This window comes from Thermobia domestica, chromosome 16 (assembly GCF_964235325.1).
Source record: "Thermobia domestica chromosome 16, izTheDome1.hap1.1, whole genome shotgun sequence".
Taxonomy (NCBI): domain Eukaryota; kingdom Metazoa; phylum Arthropoda; class Insecta; order Zygentoma; family Lepismatidae; genus Thermobia; species Thermobia domestica.
This window is the reverse complement of record NC_137469.1, coordinates 159,879,018-159,899,524: the sequence shown is the minus strand read 5'-3', so window position 1 is coordinate 159,899,524 and position 20,507 is coordinate 159,879,018. Positions and strand designations below refer to the sequence as shown.

At 38.1% G+C, this 20,507-nt stretch overlaps 1 protein-coding gene across 1 annotated transcript in view; it reads right to left on the bottom strand.

The window, feature by feature from the left end:
- Nucleotides 1-6,030: 6,030 nt before the first annotated feature.
- The window catches only part of LOC145673489 (ribitol-5-phosphate transferase FKTN-like), a 55,144-nt gene continuing 40,667 nt past the window's right edge, over nucleotides 6,031-20,507 (bottom strand). Inside the window, exons 6-7 of the mRNA XM_081743238.1 lie at nucleotides 12,025-12,283; nucleotides 6,031-6,673 (exon numbers count right to left, since the gene is read on the bottom strand). Of these exons, the coding sequence (XP_081599364.1) occupies nucleotides 6,451-6,673; nucleotides 12,025-12,283 (482 nt within the window). The 3' untranslated portion in view covers nucleotides 6,031-6,450. The remainder of the gene's footprint in view (nucleotides 6,674-12,024; nucleotides 12,284-20,507) is intronic.

Here is a 20,507-nt window from a genome sequence, read left to right as displayed (position 1 = left end):
CGATGCGCGAAAATGAATGGAATGCCCGAAAGGAACACTGGTAGAACATGCAAACCAACTTCATTTTCCCACACTTTCGACAGTCCCTATCTCCGTTACGAAGCGTTTGCGGACACATGTTTACTAAGACTTTTTTGTTAGTTTTGGCGTGTACTATCTACGGTTTAATTTATGACCATTATTTATTAAACACCCTGTATATATATATTTTCCAACATTTAAGGCTGGATCTACACATTTCTTCCGAAATTTTTGAGGGGTGCGTTAATGTATCCTAGTCCTATGAGAGACAGAGGGTCCTTGCACTCAACTATATAACAATATAGCATGATGAAACCTTGTGAAAGGGAATAAATTAGGTCAGAAACCTCCAATTTTCAATTTTTGTCAATTTAATACCCATGGAAAGGAATGAGATGGACCGTCCAAACTTCCAGAGGTCCTATACACTTCTCGCAAAATTTGAGGAGATGGGCCCACGTATCCATTGCCGTATTTTAGAGGAGGTGGTCCTAGGTACTCCTGAACCATGCAGTTTGTTACTCCACTTGATCCAGACATCATTTGGCTACAATATTGAATTAAGATATTAACGCTTGTGTGAAATTAAGTTATTGTGTTTTCACTTCGTGGGATGCTTAATGTCAATTCCCCATTTCTTGACACCTAATTAAAAGATATATGTAGACATATTTAAAACCTATCTTAGACAATCGCTGAACAACAAACTTAGCACTTGAAAACAACTTATCACTCATTCACTATTTTGTTCTTTATCATCACACTTATTGTTAATACAAAAAATATTTATTTTTATTCTTCACTTCCACGTAAAACAGTAAAATAAATAATTCCAATTTCCATTGTTGCTTATACAAAAATTATAAATTGCGATACAAATTTCAATATTTCGCAAATTGCTACACAAAAAGCATAATCTAGAAACGCTTATATATACTGGTGTGCAAAACTTAAAGGTGAGACAGATAAAATAATATAAAATACTGCATAGTCAGTAGAAATGAATGAAAGTACGGCAGCATGTTACCAGGAATCTCTTATACGTACACACAAAGTAAGACGAATATGGCGTGACATTAAAGTGACCGTAGTGCCGAGTCGGTGTCCTTCTCCAACACGAAGTAGTTAAATGAAAGGTACAAAATAGTGCGCGTCCGTTAGAAAGCTGTTAAGGTGCATTATACAGTCTGTTAAGTACGAGCGTAAGAAACATGTATCTGACAGCAAATGAAACCATATATTTGGTCTAGGAATTAATTCGTGCGGTTGGTACGCACACATTGAAGCTGTAGTACAAACACAAAATACATAAATACCTTAAGAAAAATATTGTCCATCGCTAGCCACCACTTTCGCCCATCTGTCAGGCAATGTACGGATTCCGTGGCGAAAGAAGTCCTCATCCTTGGAAGCGATCCAGTCAGAGACCCATGTTTCGATATCTTCTGAAGAAGTAAACCGCTGTCCAATCAAATCGTTGTTCATGCAATCGAACAAGTAGTAGTCCGAAGGAGCAACGTCTGGTGAATACGGCGGGTGGGGTAAAACTTCCCATCCGACATTTTCTAAATAGGTTTTGACCGGTTTTGCGACATGTGGGCGAGCGTTATCATGTTGAACAATAAGTTTATCATGTCTGTTCTCCCATTCTGGTCGTGTTCTGGCCAGAGCTTGCTTCAAACGCATTAATTGTCGTCGATAACGTTCTCCATTCATAGTTTCACCCGGTTGCAGCAGCTCATAGTACACCACACCTTTCATATCCCACCATATGCACAGCATAACCTTTGCACAGTGAATATCTCGTTTTGGTTGTAATGGACCTGGTTCACCTGGTTTCACCCAGGCCTTTTTACGTTTAGGGTTCTCGTAATGGATCCACTTCTCATCACCCGTAATAATTCGATGCAGAAACCCCTTTCTGCTCTGTCGTTGAAGCAGCAATTCGCAAATGGTTTTTCGTCTTTCAACGTCTCTGTCTTTCAATTCATGTGGAACCCAATGTGACATCTTTTGAATCATTCCCATGGCTTTCAAGCGTTTGGAGACTGTTGTTTGATCAACGCCTAATGCTGCTGCAAGTTGTTCCTGCGTTTGACACGAATCCTGCTCGAGCAATGCTGTCAATTCTTCGTCTTGAAATTTTTTTTGGCTGTCCAGCTCGCTCTTGGTCTGCCAAGCCGAAATCACCACTTCTAAACCGTGCAAACCACTTCTGACACGTTCGCTCAGCTAGAGCATGGTCACCATACACTTCCACCAAAATACGATGACTTTCAGTCGCACTTTTCTGCATGTTAAAGTAATGCAGCAGGACACCCCGCAAAAACACTTTATCAGGCACAAATTGCACCATGTTCACTTAACTACAAACTGGTGTTGTTGACGCTTTAATCCACTGCCCTATACTACGAACGATACGCGATGACAGGGGTTTGCAACACATGTGTGGATACACGGAACTGTGGGACGCTCCGTTCGTTGCGCCATCTCTTGTCCACCCGCACGAATTAATTCCTAGACCAAATACATGCATCAGATACGCACGAAAGAAAAATGCACGTACAATTAATAGCGCGTCCAGTCACCCGCAGCGTCGATAATGGCTTGGCATCTCCGAGGCATGCTTGCAACCACGTTTTCTGCATATTCGCATGGAAGAGACCTCCAAATGCATCGAATCTGCGTTGACAGCTGGGTTAAAAAGAAGATCCATTTGCCTTGAAGCTTCAGCTTGATGTATGACCAGACATTTTCAATGGGATTAGCGTCAGACGAATGTGAGGGTCAATCCAATACCTACACACCTTTCTCCCTTTTCCAGTCGTTGCAGAGTTTGCTGTGGTGCTTAGGATCATTTTCCTCCTGCAGTATCCAATCTTCATTTTTGTTGATGAACCAACGTTTGGCAGTCGGTAGCAAACATCTGATAGATTTGTAACATCTTCCGTGCATTTAAATGCCGGAAAATACGTGCAACGTGCCACCAATTTTGAGAAACACTCCCAAATATGCGCATTTATGGGATGTTTCACTGTCCGTTGCACCAACCTGTTGGCTATAGTTGACCAAGCCCGTTGTCTGCTTAGATAACCCCACATAGAAGCTTCGTCGGTATAAATTACGTTGTCCCACTCGCCTTAATAATAATAATTTTTGTCACTTGTGGAGTCACTTTCCCTTTTGACCCATGTTCTTTACTACTTTATAACCATTTACCCACTTTTGAACAAACGACTTGGACTTCACTCTTTCGCCGCCGCGGCGTAACTCATTTTCGACCATCTGAGGTGGCTACAGAGAAACAACCTTAAAACTCGATGTGTAAGCTGCATTCATTGCTGCTGTTGTCTTTTTCAGTCACACATTCACATTCAACTAGTGTGTTCTGGACATTGTATGGAGGACACAGGTTCCCTCTATTGGGTTGTCAAAGAACTACGGCGATATCTGTTACCAGCTGTGCGTAATGCCGCTCACGCTGTGTAACAGACTGTAGTAGTATTACTTATAACATGGCCCGGAGACATTTGCGTAACTACACATAGTGAGAACAATCGTCGGAAAACTACAAGAACTACGAAGTGTGACGTGTGCTGCCCAGAAGTCTCGTAGTGTCCACGGCATTGTTTCACGTGCATGGGGAGTGTTTCGAACCACAGGCAATAGTGTGCGAACCACGGTCAACTATATTAGCGGACAACCTCTACACTGTGCAACGTCAAGAAGGGTCCGCCAAATAGCAGGTGTGATTATACACATATTTAGCAGGACGCAAGGCGCCCAATCTGATGTTTATAATGGCATGCCGACTGCGTGGGTGCTCTTTACCTGACGGCCATTACGCTGTATTCCAGCGTTTCCCAACTGGTGTGCCGCTAGGAAATCGAAACAAAATTATTAATTCTATAGCAACCAAATTGCAAGACACAGGAAAAAATGTATATTTTTGTATTTCACATTACTATGAATTTCTACCATGGAAAAAATTACTGTAATTGTAATATATTATTCTACATCTATTACTGTGTAGCAGACAGTATTTCGGCTCGTACACGTTTCCACGGTTAGCTGCTATGTTACGCTTCAATTAAGAGTCATAGTATCACCGAGTAATGGAAGCACTTGTACGGTACGCGTCAAGTGAACGTTCGTAGAACACTCATTCGCACGTGAATGATAGAACAACACTTTGTTCAACAGGTGTGCTTTGACTTCGACGCATCGCAAGCTGTGTGATTGCAATAATATGCACTGGTTTTGGTTAAAACAGCAAAGTTAAAAGTACAAGACATCTGTTTGTTTGTTCGTTATTTAGTGATCTCCGTTCTTAGTGAAAGGTTGGATACAGTTTTCGAAAAAGAAAGCGTATTTTAAAAAATCTGAGTTCTGTATTTCATTGCAATTGTTTTCTATTTTAAAATTAGAATAAAAAATAAGCATAATGAATTAGCATAGGGGAAAACCAGTGATCGAGCTTTCATCTCTGTGAGAAGATCAGTAATCAGAGAAAAAAATTACCATGGTATTTTATATTTGCAAATAATAATAATAATATTTATGAGTGTGCCGCGAGAATTCAAGTTACATCCGTAGTGTGCCGCAAGTTGAAAAAGGTTGGGAAACGCTGCTGTATTCTGTTGACACCCGTACATCGGCAGCACCGCACAGTGCTGCCAAGTACTTCATGACTGGACTGGAAAGTGCGGTCGCGTTCCCATCTCAGATCAGCAGATTTAGTTTGAGTAGTAATTCTGGATGTCCACTCATCTGGCAAGAGGTGGAAACACGCAATGAACCCAGCAACACTGTCGTACATGATCGTTTTGTGGACCAAATGTTCTTGTGTGAGGAAGTATAATGTTGCATGTGGATACAAATCTCCAAATTCTTGAACGTGGTACACTCACCAGACACTGTATTCCTTCTCCACGTGCGTCCCTTCAGAGGTACAGATGAGACCCGACTTCATCTTTATTGACGACCGCATCGAACAGCGTATGTGTTGGAGTTCAGCGAATGGAATGACCTGATCGTCCCCCGACTTGAATCCCATTGAGCATGTGTGAGCACAAGTGCTATAGGGAAACGTCTTGCAGAACGTCCAGATGCACCAAGGACCATCCAGCAGTCAACAGCGCTGATGGAGAAATTGAGCTCGATGCTACAACTCAATTCAACCTTGAAGAAGATGAAAGAACGTTGCAGAGAATATCCGTGGTTATCGCATATCATTTTAAGGACCATTTTACTCCTATAATGTCAGGGAGACTATTATGAGCTGCAGTGGCTTCAGGGTAAGTAAGATATTGTTTCTGTATAAAAGTGCCATTTTTGGTCTAAACATGTGTTTCTTTCTGTTGTTTCCTGTATCTTACTGTAGTACTACTTTCTATGTATGGTTGAAGTTTCACCGATTTAGGCCTTGGGGGTAAAAACCATGCTAAACTTACTTTCGTTCTCAAGTTTCGCACACCAATGTATACAGCTTATGTGTTGCAGTATTTGAACAAATGAGTTGTTCTCTTATGACATGGAAATTATTTTCTCTGCATTTAATATAAACAAATAAGTATATGTTCTTAGCGCTAGTTCTTCAACGTACATCGTGACCGTGAAAGAGAACAGAAGATATTTTTAAATTATCTCACAGACATAAAATAAACAGGCACAAGACAGTTACTTTTATTATTGAATTAATACTGAAATGTCGGACTTTTTTTTTTAACTATTACATATTTATGGTAAAGTTCGTTGCAAATCACAGACAGAGCAATGCAATCGTACCAAAATAGTTGCGGAAGAAGCACGATGTATGAAGTGCCGATCAATGCAATATAAAAGACTATTATATAAGTCGCCGCCACTGAAGAATTCAACCAGTATTTTTTTCTCCCTTCTTTCTTTTTTCCTAGACGTTTACAAGATTCTTCAGTCCATGTGGTTAAGTTATTTAGTCCAGTCCCACAACTACAGTAGAAACAAACATGATTACAAATAACATCAGTATTATAAAACGAATTATTAACGACCCCAACTTCTCCCCCTGCTATAAGGAGATCATGCAAAGAACCATTAACTCCTAATACTGAACTTCTAATGATGGATTTAGTTCAACACACATCGTTGCTTCTCATTAGTCTGACAATGTCATTTCATGCAAGTATTATTATATATGTTTCTGCAGACGGTAGACAATGATTTCAAAAAATGGGAAACAATGTTCAATTGTGAACAGAAGGACAAAATGATAACATTTGGCAACCTCGCGCTGTTCGTGACTAACTTCCACTGCTTTTCAAAGAATGATGGGAACATGTTGCATGTGAAAGTGAAATGCTAAAAAATTACCTTTGGCCTAATTATATTGAAACAGGAACTCCTCAATAAGGAAGACAATACCTATTGTTACAAAATTATTTTAACAGTTCATGACACTGTGTTCACTTGTATCACCTGCGGCCATTCGTCAACAGGCCATACACCATTCTCTCTGACATTTGGAGGACTGCTTTTCCAATCCCACTCTTTCACTGGAGTAAACCAATCGACTCCATAGTTAGCCTCAATATATGCTTGGGTTTCGCATGGTATGCGTACTTTCAACTCTAGAAACTCTGTCCAGCACAGAGTAAATCGTGGAAATATATATCTGAAACAGATAAATACATATTTCAAAAACCTAAAATTGACATGGATCAATTTTATTGATTACTAACATTTTAGTCTTCAGTTTACGTCACAAAAACAATGCTTTATCCGACTATTTAGAAATTTTACAACAATCACCTACAGATCTGTTATTGAATTCTAATAATTTAAAAGTTTATCTATTAAAACTTTTAATGTTTTATAAGCACAATAAGTTTAAAGGCCGTACATTTAACATATGCAAATGACGGAAAAAATAATATGTAAAAATACTAAAATAGTTTCTAAAAAGCAAATGAAAATTACAATGACTCTGTGACACGAGACGAATGCTTCCAATGTACGGACGAACGATTTCTAAAGCAGGATTTAAAAATATATAAAAGACAAAAAATTCTAATATTTTAAAAGAATTTATTATTATTTTCGCGACAATACTTAATTCACAATTCTAACTCCCTTTCATGACGTCACAAGCTAGGTGCAGAAAAGTTCTTTGTTCTGAAGAATCTACGATAATACTTAAGAGATTCTGTTAGTAACTTGTTTGTCCCTGTAGTAACATTTCATAAATCATCATGGTATGTAGTGCAATGAGTAATACGTCTAGTTCTATGCAGATTGACCTCCACTGTCATCTACAAAAAAAGGCTACATTACCAAAAACGAAAAATTTTTCTCATGAATTTTTGACTTACTACGTAGATAGGTGTGTCATTCGAAGTTCTTACTCTGAGTAAGATTCAACGGAAGAAACATTAAAATTCTTGTATAGTAGGAGAAAGTCATGATGCTTTGTTCGCAAAAACATTTTCTAGCTTAATGTTTGTACTCTTAATAAATGTAGTATCTTAAAAAAATAAAGAAGTATTTTGCATTTGGGCTTCTGACAATAATTGGAGATGGGAGCGCTAAATTCAAGGGTTCACTTCTTACAAGTCTGTTGTATACCTAGGGATTTTTTTTTTTTTTTTTTTTTTTTTTCAGCCTCTGACAACGAAGCAAGTATAAGGAAAGCACGGTTCAAAAGCTTTTGCAAAGAATGAAGGCTAGAATGACATTACGTAGGAAATTCCGGAACAGACACTTAGGAGTGAAAGTTTTACCCTTTTTGGTTTCTTTAATGGTTCAATTCTTTGTCCAATTTAAGATTTGCATTAACTGGAGGAATAGAATCCGTTCATTCTTCACTTAACGTTCTGTTGACAACAGGAAGCAGAGACGTTATTTCCGTCGAAAGAAATATCAAGTCAAGTTGACAGTGAATCGATTATATGATCATTAGTAAGCAATTATTTATAAACTAAATATTCATAAGACTTCGAATGATTGTTACCAGTCCTTTTGTCATAAGAATCAAGTCTCGAAAAATAAATTACAAACATTGTTGTTAAGGTTTGAAAAATTTATTTCTTATTGACCAGATTTTCCAGGAATATTTAAAGGACTGTTAAGGTCTATTCATCAACTTCCCGTACATTCAAGAGCACTGAAAATTAAGAATAGATATCAATACTTTCCCAGAGCGTGAGAAACATTATTATTATATTATGTGTTCATAGAACTACGCAATTCAGACTGACGGCACATACATTACTCTTTTAACAAATTTTAACGTTGTTCATGTAGATGTTATTTAGGTGTTGATAAAAAGTAGTAATTGGTGTTACTGTAAATAATGAATGAACCTGGTTCAAGTTAAATAATTATTTTAAAAAGACACAAAATGACAGAAATTATTCATGAAAAACGGGTAAAGAACGGCATTATTCCCAATGTAAAGTTTTATTTATTATTGATAGTTTACGGTATATTTGTTAATGTAAATACACGTATCTTTTTATTATTTGTCTTCTGGTAACACTGTTGTTGTCAGACCGCAGTGGCAGGGTCTATCTCGCCTCCACCTTACGTAATCGTGAGATTTCTGAAAAAAAAAAAAAAAAACACGTACAAAATTACAGAAAAGGTAACGTACTTTCCTACTTGGAGAAAGTTAGCGAGTTTCTTCAGAGTGCACATTCGCAATTACAACCGGTCTTCTAAAAAAAGCTAACATGTTTAAACATCTGTGGCTTCCCCAAGAGCTGCCCTGGTAACTGATTCAACTTCCGATTACACCTTTCTCAGTAGATCTATATATTTTGAGTTAGTTTAGTACCCTCTTCTTTTCAAGTACTTCCAATGAGTATGAGGGGGAAGAAAGGGGACTCAAACAAAATGTGGGTGATAAGTGGTTACCAAAAAATTCTCCGTTTCATTGAAGACGTAACACGTAGTTGACAATCGCTGCTGTCTTCTTCTAACATGAAAATAAATTGTGTAATTAAATCACGACATACAATACCATCCAACATTTCACTGTAAAAACAGAGACCCAATGGTATGATGCTGCGTGATCGCACATCACACCTATCTTTCCAGGATAAGGTGGTACTTTTATGTATTATTACCTTCGTATACTCATTTGATTAGTATCGTGATTTTTAATTTGGCTAGTAATATAATCAATCATATGGAGCCCAGCTTCATTTGTAGAAAACTTTATCCAACAATTTTCTACGTTATCTCGAATTAATAATCTAAATCAGTGACAGTACTCATCCCTACTGTCTTCTTTACTTTTCAGCTCTTGTTCGGGATAGATTTTACACAGGTGAAGATGCAATTTACATACAGATTTAAGTGTTTTTTATCTAAACCTGACTATGCAGCGAAATTTCAAACGTAGTTCCTAGATGTTATCATTTCTTCAATATTGTGTAGAAGACACAGTTGCTGTTTCGTAAGACAGGTTGATGAATTATCTGGTTTCGTGGAAAGTTTCCCTGAAATATTACTTTAACTGCTTCATATAAGGAAGTAAAATATACAATGTTCCACAAAACTTAAGAAACCCGAGAGAACGTGAGATAAGTGACGTGTGGAGCTCATTAAACGCTGGTAGGAAGCATGCACATAGAAAGAGACGCACAGGCAATGCGAGGACCCGCTATACCACGTACGTAGCACCATCGCAACCGCGGTGAACAGATTTTACCACGAAGCGTACCTGACAGCCCAGTTGTATCTCAGGCTGCAAGAAGTGAGTTGGTGGCTCCTGTGTGGAATATCAAGCGTAGACACCTTGCAATGGCTGGCAGACATTTGATTGACGTTGACCGCGAACGAATAATTGGGCGATTGCAACTAGGCCGATCCCAAGTGGACGTAGCGCAGGAATTCAGTGTGAACCAAAGCGATGTGTCAAGGCTACAGAGTCGCTTTGAAAATGGACATCCAGTCAGTAGACGTCATGGAGGAGGTCGTCCGAGGGAAACGTCGGCCGCCGCTGACGGGTTTCTCACAATTGCTGCCAGGTGTGATTGTCAAGCGTCATACTCTCAACTGGCAAATGATTTGTTTCAGGCGACGGGACAACGTGTTAGTTGTGAAACTGTTCGTCGGCGGCTCAGTACAGCAGAACCGTATGCCAGAAGGCCTGTGTTGTGTGTTCCATTAAAACGGTAGCACAAACATGCACGTTACACATGGTGTCAGGAACATGTTGCATGGGAGAAGACCAGTGGGCGCGCGTTACGTTCTCTGATGAGTCTTACAGCCTGTCGTCTGATTTTTGGTCGGGCATTAGTGTGGAGAGAGCCAGGAACATGTTATCATCCAAACTTCATCGCTGAACGCCCGTCCTTTGGCGATGGTTCCATCGTAGTGTGAGGTGGGATCATGCTGAATGGGAAAACTGACCTCCATATTGTGAAGCATGGCACTTTTACAGCACAACGGTATCGGAATGATATTCCGATATTCTCCATACACATGTGCGCAACTTCCGCGGAGCACTAGGTCCAACTTCCTGTGTACGGATGACAATGCCCGCCCACACCGTGCACATCTCATGTCTGAGTATCTGAAGAGCGAAGACATTACGCGCACTGCATGGCCTGCATACTCAGGAGACTTGAATCCTGTCGAGCATGGATCCTGGGAGCTCTTGGGCGGCGAACAGCGCACCGCAATCCACCACTACGCACTTTTCCTGAACTACAAACAGCTATATCGAGGAGTGACGCCATCTGCCGCAAGACTTAATCAATACTCTGATTTGCAGCATGAAGGCCAGATGTGCCTGTGTATCTGTCCGTGGTGGTCTCACGTTATATTGACTCCCTATACCCTTGCATAATCCAGTTTTACATGTCGAGGTATCGTGGTCCTGAACTTTCTGGCCACCCTGTACATAACAACTTTATTATTGTCCTTCACTTATGTTGCATTGTGCATCCGTACCGTCTTTCTGTTGATTATACTTGGTGCAGTGATCTTGTCGTTTTATTTGCTGCTACTTTCTTCGAGTTGCTTAAGTTTTGTGTAGCAGTGTAATATTCAATATGCATATTCTCTCTTTTGTGCAGAACCGCATAATAACGTCGTCTTCTATCAACACACGGAACATAAAAACAGTACCACACACCACACCTAGCACTACCGCTATGAACCGTCCTTCATGTCGCACTGGTTCAAGATCCTCTCAACTTTATTAAGTATTATTGTTATTTATATAAATTTGGTGTTTTATATCTAAAATCACATCACTAACACAGATAAAGGTGAAATACACAGCGTATACCTCCTGCTATAGTCTGACAAGTGTTGTTCGAAACAACACGAATACGTCGTTAATATCTCTGTAAACTCAATAATGCATAAACTTTTCCTGTTTTTTTCGTCAATTCGGTAGTCAATTTGATGCATGCTACCTATTAGCATTAGGCATTATCTCAAGCAGCCAGGGACGTACGCTGGGGTGGGTTCTGGGGGTCCGGACCCCCCGAAACTTCGACTTTTGTGTAAATTTACCCTAATTTTAGGAATTTTAATATAAAATACCCTCATATTGAGTTTGGACCCCTCCCGAAATAAATTCCTGCGTACGCTACTGCAAACAGCTCCATACTGTTCCTTATGAATGATTGTCATTTGGTAAGTAATTACTTTTGTTTCATTTATTTAAACTTCAACCTGTTTCATTTAATACCATGGGCGCCCGAAAGGGAGGGCAAGGTGGGGCCCGAGCCCTCACGAAAGTGTATTGAATTTCTTAAGATTTTCTTAATACAAATAAAAAATACTAAACGTAATATAGGAAACAGGAAAGTGAGCCCCCTTCTAGAAAATTCTCTTCGGGCGCCAATGTTTAATACTGAATGTTAAAAGTCAAAGTTTGGTCAAAACCTAAATAACATCTAAATGAACAACATTAAAATATATTGAAAGAATAATGCCTTTCTATTCTTATTTCATTGTAATGAACCAGAAAAAGGAAACGGAAACATCTCAGTTTGAATAACTTACTTGAATTTTTTCCCACTCTTTGCCTGAGTGCCTCCATTCCACATAATATCTCCTTCTTCGTAAAAGAAAAATATGTCCAACTTAATATCATTATCCATAAAAGAGATTTCCAAACTGTCGTTTATTTTGCCAAACCAATGAGTTAACTTAAAACCATGTTTTGTAAATTCAGTCACAATGTTGTTATTATAATCTTTAATAAAAATACCTATATCAACATCTTTGGCATATGGGATTATATCACATTGACGGAAGTAACCTGTAAATTCAAAACAGAAATATTATAATCGCACAATAAAACGTTTTAGTATTTTTCAGAACTCTTCCCATTTACTTAAAAATTCAAGCTGAACAATGTTATACAGGAAAACTTAACAAATTAATATGAAATAGTTAAAAAAAAAAAAGTTATCTGTTGTTCACCCTATATTTTTACAAATGTTTTAGTGGTTCATTGTTTTTAAAGCAACAGGCACGTATACCAGTTACAAATACCAGTGCTTCTCGCTATTTAGCTTCCTTCCAATCATCAAATATTCTAAGCTATAATTAGTAGCAGAAAGTTAAAAACTATCGAAAATAAATTTTATTCTTACCTTCACAGCTACAATTGCACTTAAAATATTTATTATAAATAAAAATACTTTCCAATGAATGGAAGTAATGAATACATAGTTATGGTATTCCAGCTTTACAGTATAACAGTTGATAGATTTTAGAAACAGAGCGCCGGGTTTCAGAGGCAAAATCAGTCTCGAATCACAACTGACAGACTACTACTTTCTGTGATTTTAAACGTTTTTCTTTTACGGGACAAGATAAATTTCCTAACATTAATTTTGTATTATCGGTAGTTACACCTTGTAAACAGGCTTTTAAACTTTAGGAGGCAATTACTTTATTCTACACCCATTTAATTTATTTTGTTTATAGTTGATATAACGGGCAGTATAGCCACCTGAAATGGACTCCACATTAGTGGTAGTTACGCTTTATTATCATTGAGTTTTTGATTTTTAATCTGTTACAGAGCAGCCGCTTCACTCTGTTGGAACAGCTTTATTTCATTACTTTGTGTGTACATAAATCTTTCTTTTCATTCTGTGTACCTTTGAAAATTGAAGTGCTAAATGGGAATTTACAGTTAGATAACTCAAGCATGCAATATACATGTTTCGGATTTCTACATTAGCTGTTAAAAGGCTAAAATTGTAAATTGTGATGAATCTTTAACATCACCACGTACATTACCAGGACAATATGAAAAACATTAATAAATTCATTTTATTTAAAAATTGGAAAATGGAAAACATCATTTGGTTGACACAGGTTATTCTCGGATATGTAGTTCAGATAGAAAGAGAAATCAGGATCCAGTATTGTCTTTTAGCTCTCAGTAGCTAAATCTGAAAGAGAAATCCGTTTGCTAGAAAGTAGAGTTCCGCAAACAGCTACTATAAAAACAAAGAGAATGTGGGTCAAAAGGTCTCACTTCCAATATTCATATTGTGCGTGGAGTTGCTGTGTGAGGAAGCCCTAATCTTCAAGATTATTCGAAAGCTGAATTCATCATTTGACCAACGAAATGCGTTAATTTCCACTCGTTGTATTCCAAGACGGCTCCATGCACTAAGTCTGGTGTGCTATACAACTACTTTTACCCGAGAGGTCCTGGGTTCGTTTATGGACTTTAGCCACTCTGCCTGTAGCAGTTTGGGCCACCAAGATAATCAGGAGTTAACAGCGTTCCACCACAGAGGACAGAGGAGGAACTTTGCTGAAAGGAAATATCTTCAATCCCTCGAAGAGATTGTGAAGAAACTTTGTAATGTAATCACCCAAAGGACAAATATTATTAGTGCGCGAAGTGTATAAATTTCCGTTCGCGTTTGCTTCATGAAGCTGGGACCAAACCAAGCGGCCAATGTAAGTAATCCTTGCAATGTAAATTTCTGAATTCTAAATGATACACTCTGAAAAATGTTTCACTCATAAATCACCGCTAAATGACCTATGGAGTGTCTAGCTATCATTTTATATTATTTTAATCAATTTAATAATTATACTTTAAAACTAACGTGACAACTATTTCATAGCTTTGGCATATAGCTGTCTAAATGTTCTTTGAAAGAATCTTTAAATCTCCATTTGTGATGTAGTTCTTTGTATAGGGCATTCATATAGCTTAATACAAGTAATGTAAATAAACACTCATAATCATAAAATTAAATAGTGTGTCAAGTATTTCTTAAAAGGAACACCCAAAGGTTGAAGAAAGGTACGAATCTAGTAGTAATGAGTTATTACGAAAGAGCTCAGTATTCGTAAAACAGATTTTTCTTTAAGTGTGTACTATCGGTGACCAAGAGCTCAGTCGCTTTGAAAGAAAGATTTATTTACATGTTAGGGCAGCATTGCATGTTGCCTATCTTGAAGGAGATTGCTCTTATACTGCCAAAGTAATATTTTATATTCCGGTTTCTCACAGACTACTACTACCAAATTGAAATAGTAACATTGTTATGGGATATTATTAGATGTCATAGTACTGGACTTCGATTCTTGGTAACGCTACGATACATTGTTATTGAACTTAATTTTATTTACATAATCACTTGTGTTTATTAAAATCATGTTACACGACTAAGAAAGAAGGAAATAGTGTTATGGAAATTATTCACATTACTCATGAACTGTTGTCTTCATTATGAAAAAGCAAATACTGCAACTTAGTTAACATTACGTTAAAGAAAATTTACATAATGAGGTTATTATATAACTGTTGAATAATCACTATTAAATCAGCATTTTACTTTCAGAATTGTGTACGGAAATGTTTGTAACACTGTAAGAATTTTTGTATTCATCTTTTCCAGAAATTTCTCAGATTGACAAAATTTAAATTATCCAGAAGATTGAGTCTGGAAATTTTAAGGATTTTTGGTCAGCAGAATGTTCTTTCTCAACTGAGTTTTCTCAAGAGTTCCACGTGCTGGCTGGAAATCATTGTTGTCATGAAACATCTCTGAAATCTGCAACCTCATGTTTTCGATTACATAAAACTGTTTCCTTGGAAGGAGAGTAGTTAGTTGAGTTGAAGTTGAAGACCGGGAACAGAGCGAGTAAAAGATCGAAATTGAGTAGTAGAAGTTCGAGAGCCGAGAGAGCTCGGACCGTAGAATGAGACGTAACGAACAAGTAAACGCGACGAGTCGTAAATTATAAACAAGCGAATATGTCACTTCGTAATACGAGACTATACTTAAAGTAACGAAACAGAATAAGTCATTTTAGTTTAAAGTGTTGGAGAAGTTTGCATATAATTCTTATTCGAGAGTGTTTTGCGGATACCAAGTTTCATTCATCCAAGGACTTTTTATAACATCCGAAGCTGAGCTGCAGAGGAGGATTCTTGACAACATGAACCCAGAAGTACTCAAGGTATGACATTCTTTTGGCCAGATTTCCTTATTTTTATTCCTCACAACCTTTTGGGCATCTAAACACGTCAAATCTGAGAACACCAGATTCTGTATCCAATAAACTAATCCAAAATGAACACTAAGCTTTCCTTTGAATCAAATACCATGTTTATTGTTCATAACTTAAATTAGTTCTTAACCTTCATGGTAGACATTTGCCCTAACTTTCAGTGCCGTGTTTATGAGAGAAATTTCAGATGTTTCTCTAAGTTTACTTTGGTCTTCTCCTTTAAGCTACAATCCCCACATTCACTTCAGACTAGAGTAGACCAGACTAACAATACTCAAAATGAAAGTTTAATTTTCATCAGCATTACATATTGTTATTCCCGTGATATTAAATTGTATTTTCATTCTTTCCCATATAGCCGTATACACACACACACAAAAAAAAAAAAAAAAACGAATAATAAACTGCTGAAGTTAAAATATCTTCGAAATTTTTAAACTTGGAATATACTTTGTATGGTGAGCTTGCTCCTATATTGGTTAAGGCGAAATACTGGAGCTGGTTAAGGCGAAATACCCCGAAATACTTCCCAATCAAAAAATTCTAAATTCTCAGTAATAGTAAGCTAACTACATTTTTCATCATACAAAAATAGTACACTATGTGCGATTAGTTAAATGTTTCATGGAATAAGGACGGAAAGAAGCAGGGGAAAAAAGAGAAACTGAAGAACAGAAAGCTGAGAAGCGTCCATGTAGACACCATGTTGGAATACAGATAGTGGAACATATAGTTCCTGTTTAATTCCTTCAACCGCTTACAAGAGATCCCATAACCCTCAAAACCAGGGTGCCAGGGTTTTTAGCACATTTTAAATCATTTTTTCATTGTTTTTAATTTTCTTTTAAGGTTAAGAAATTTTTAACTTTCTACTTTAAATTACAATGTGAAAGGCAATTCTATCTGAGATTTATGACAATGAGAGGGATTCGGCGCTCATTATTTTCTTTGCTGAAACCTTTTCCTTTCAGTATATTTTTTCAGTCTTATTCGGAGTTTTTGTGATTACTATCAAACCTAGCAAGGTACCTCTTGCATCCTATGTATTTCAAAGTATTACACTTGGTGACTGGTTATACAAATATAAGTGAGCAGATAGTTGTGATACCAGATCAATTTCCTGTGTACATAATAATAATAATAATAATAATAATAATAATAATAATAATAATAATAATAATAATAATAATAATAATAATAATAATAATAGGAAATTCATGGCACAAGAGCCTGTAAGAACCAGGGAATATTACTGCAGCTTTGAGACTCGTAACTTAGTTAACATGTGTGGTCACCACATCGGTAATGCTTGTTTTCCTTGTCGGCAATGCTTGTTTCCCTGATCGAAGACTGGCCGCGCTGCCGACATCAGTTGGGTTTTCACATCGAATACACCAGCACTCTTTGACATTTGTGTCCTCAGGGAAACAGGTAAACCAGTGAAGGTAGCATTTTGGAATAAAAATAATTTTATATATATATATTGAAAGTGACTATGTTTATGACTTCATACATCTTGAACAATACGAACATATTTCGATCAAATTTGCAACATGAGGTTCGCGCCTGGAATGGTTTTTATTATTTCACTTTGATGGTAGGACTGAGAGAGGATATATATATAATAAAAATGAAGGTAATTATCTTTGTGACTTAGTAACTCTTCAACCACAGACTGATCTAGATCAAATTTTTAATGTATATGAAGTTCGGGTCTGATATATTTTTTTTATTTCACTTTGACGGTGCAACTTAGGGAGGGAGATATTTAAAAATCATCGAAAATTACCGATATCAGTGTCCGTAGTTTTCAGAGTCCCTGAGATGAACAGTGACACTTCCGATGCCATTTAAATCCAAATTCAGCCCCACAATTTGGGGAAGGTGGGATATATACACGGAGTGTAATGAACTATACCAACAAACTGTAAGAGGTGATTCCTCACGTCAAAACAAGAGAAAAAGTTCGTATGGACCTATGGTGAAAAAGTGCATAGTTTCAGAGCTAGGGTTGTCCAAAATTGCGAAAAAGCTAAATTTCAATAGGCCCTATTTCGAATTCCAGAAACTGTAGATGGTGGTTCTTATCAGCGTAAAGGAAGCCACGCATACACAATCCAAAATTGCATACTTCATCAATTGTCAATAGGTGTAGACGGTATTTCCTACAGGGTGTATTTCTCAGATATGCTCTCAATAGAGTTTTCAGATATACCCTGATTCAAGGAGGGTGTGATGATATGTATTTCGTCACAGTATATTTCACGTTTTCTTCACTGATAAGCGTGAAAGAAAACATCGCAGCATACGTTTTCTCGAGTACAAGAGACCGTGCTGCTGACGATCCTCAACACTTCCGACATCGCGCCAAAGGATTCCGGGTTCACTGCTATCAAGACTTATCGTTTGCCTACTTTGGACCAATCATAAAATCAGAGCACATCTCAAAATTCGGTTGATGGCATGACTGGGAATTTCACCCTGCACGGAATATTCGTACACTCATTGAACATTAATGAAATATGCATTTTTGGATTGCGTATGCGTGACTTCCTTTACGCTAAGGACCACCATCTACACTCTCTCGAATTCAAAATAGGACCTCTTGAAATTTGATATTTTCGCGAGTTTGAACAGCTTTGAAACCATGCACTTTTCGCCATAAGTCCATATGAACTTTTTCTCTTATTTTATGTCAGGAATCACCTTTTACAGTTTGTTGGTATAATTCATTAACACCCTGTATATATATTAATGATCGAAAATGACTGATATTAGTGTTGAATCCATAGTTTTCGGAGTCGACGAGACGAACAGTGACATTTCCAATGCCGTTTTAATCTAAATTTAAACCCCATTGCTCTTTATGTCCAAAATGAAACGTATTCCCTCCGTGCGAAGAATGGGAAATCTGCTAATATATACAAGGTCTGTATGATAAGTAATGAGACTCGCCGCGCCGCGGCGCGCGTGTCGCTGGAGCGGGTTTGTCGGTGATGGAGGATGTAGGGGGGGGTCCGAGCAAAGCAACGCACCGCGCGTCAGTTGGCTCCGAGCCTTAGTGGAGCGCGGACAAGCCTTGGACAAAGCCCTTGTGAACATTCTTGTCACGGCGGAAAATCAACAAACATGGAGGGTTCCATCGAACAGCGTTATGCGATCAAATTTTGCGTTCGCATGGGGAAAACGGCTACTCAGACGCTTTCTCTCATCACGGAGGCCTACAAAGAGGAAGCCCTATCCAAAGCCCAGGTGTTTCGTTGGCACAGTGCGTTCCGGAACGGCCGGGAAAGCGTTGAGGATCTGGAGAGGGCTGGACGCCCGACAACAGTGACTACGGACGAAACTGTGGCAAAAGTGAGGGATCTCCTGAACTCAGACCGTCGATTATCGTTGAGATTGATTGCTGATGAACTCGATATGAACCACACAACAGTGCACAAGATTGTGACGGAACAATTGGGAATGAAAAAAATCTGTGCGAAACTGGTGCCGCGAGTGTTGACTGACGAACAAAAGCAACGACGTGTTGATTGTTGTCAGGAACTGTTGAACCTCATGAACAGTGACCCTAACTTTGAAGATGACGTCATAACAGGTGACGAGTCGTGGGTGTTCCAGTACGACCCTGAAACGAAACGTCAAAGCGCGGAGTGGCACACTCCTGCGTCCCCGCGCCCCAAGAAGGCCAGAATGTCGAAGTCAAAGGTGAAAACAATGTTGATTGTTTTTTTTGACAATGTGGGGATGGTCCACAAGGAGTTTGTACCCCAAGGACAAGCCGTCAACGCCGCCTTCTACAAACAAGTCCTTGAGAGACTGCACAGGAGCGTCAAGCGGAAAAGACCGGCGATCGCTAGCCGGTGGAAGTTGCATCACGACAATGCCCCTGCCCACACCGCCTTCTTAGTGACCTCCTTTTTGACCCGGATTGGGGTGGAAGTCCTTCCACAACCACCCTACAGCCCAGATGTGAGCCCGGCCGACTTCTTCCTCTTCCCGAAGCTGAAGCCACGCTTGAAAGGAACCCGTTTTGCAGACGTCACAGCCATCCAAGCAGCCGTGACCACATTTCTAAAGGACATGCCGGCTGCTGACTTCCAGGGGGCGTTTGCAGCGTGGAAACATCGATTGCAGAAGTGCATCGACGCAAGAGGAGAGTACTTCGAAAGCTTTTAAGTCCCTGTACAGATCAGATCAATAAAACAATGTTTCCAGACCTGGTCTCATTACTTATCATACAAACCCTGTATAGCGGAAGTCACTTTGATGCTAACGGATGTTACTTTGACAGCTTTGAATAGTATCCTAGAATTTTTATGCTAAATAATAATTATTTTTAAGACATACAAAGGAAATTTAGAAATATTTTTTTTTTAAAAAATAACATAAACGTGTCCTTAGCGTACATGCTGTCGGATTCTATTCCTAGTGATTGCAGATTTTTCGGTATTGATTCAGTAGGCAATTGAGAAACTGAGGAACTGACCACACATTACCCTTGTAACAGAACGTATTTGTAGGGGAAAGTGAACTGTAGTATCAGAGATTGTTTTATTACACAAAAAAGGCATCTATACATAATGAAATAGGTACTTTTAAGTGTAGACACAAATGCCATTTTCTTAATTCGACATATCAATAAGGATATATTTCTTGATTGCTGGGTCTGCTAATAATAACCTTGTAAATTACACATTCTATACATAAAATATTTATTTTCCAAACGGTGAAAGCGAAATTTCATTTATGGCTACAACACATATTATTAACCCTTAACAATTCACTACCTTTGAAAATTATAAAAAAAATATGATATTTGCAGTATGTCGTCTATTTGTTTTGTATATCATTTGAAAGTAGTTTTCTAAATTTTCCCGCCAATAGTTTTCGAGAACTAAGTTGTGTCCAAATGGTTACTTTGCACAGTTCTCCGTAAAGTGATTTTTGAGTACTTGTAGCCATATAGTAATAAAGAAAAGTAGTCTCAT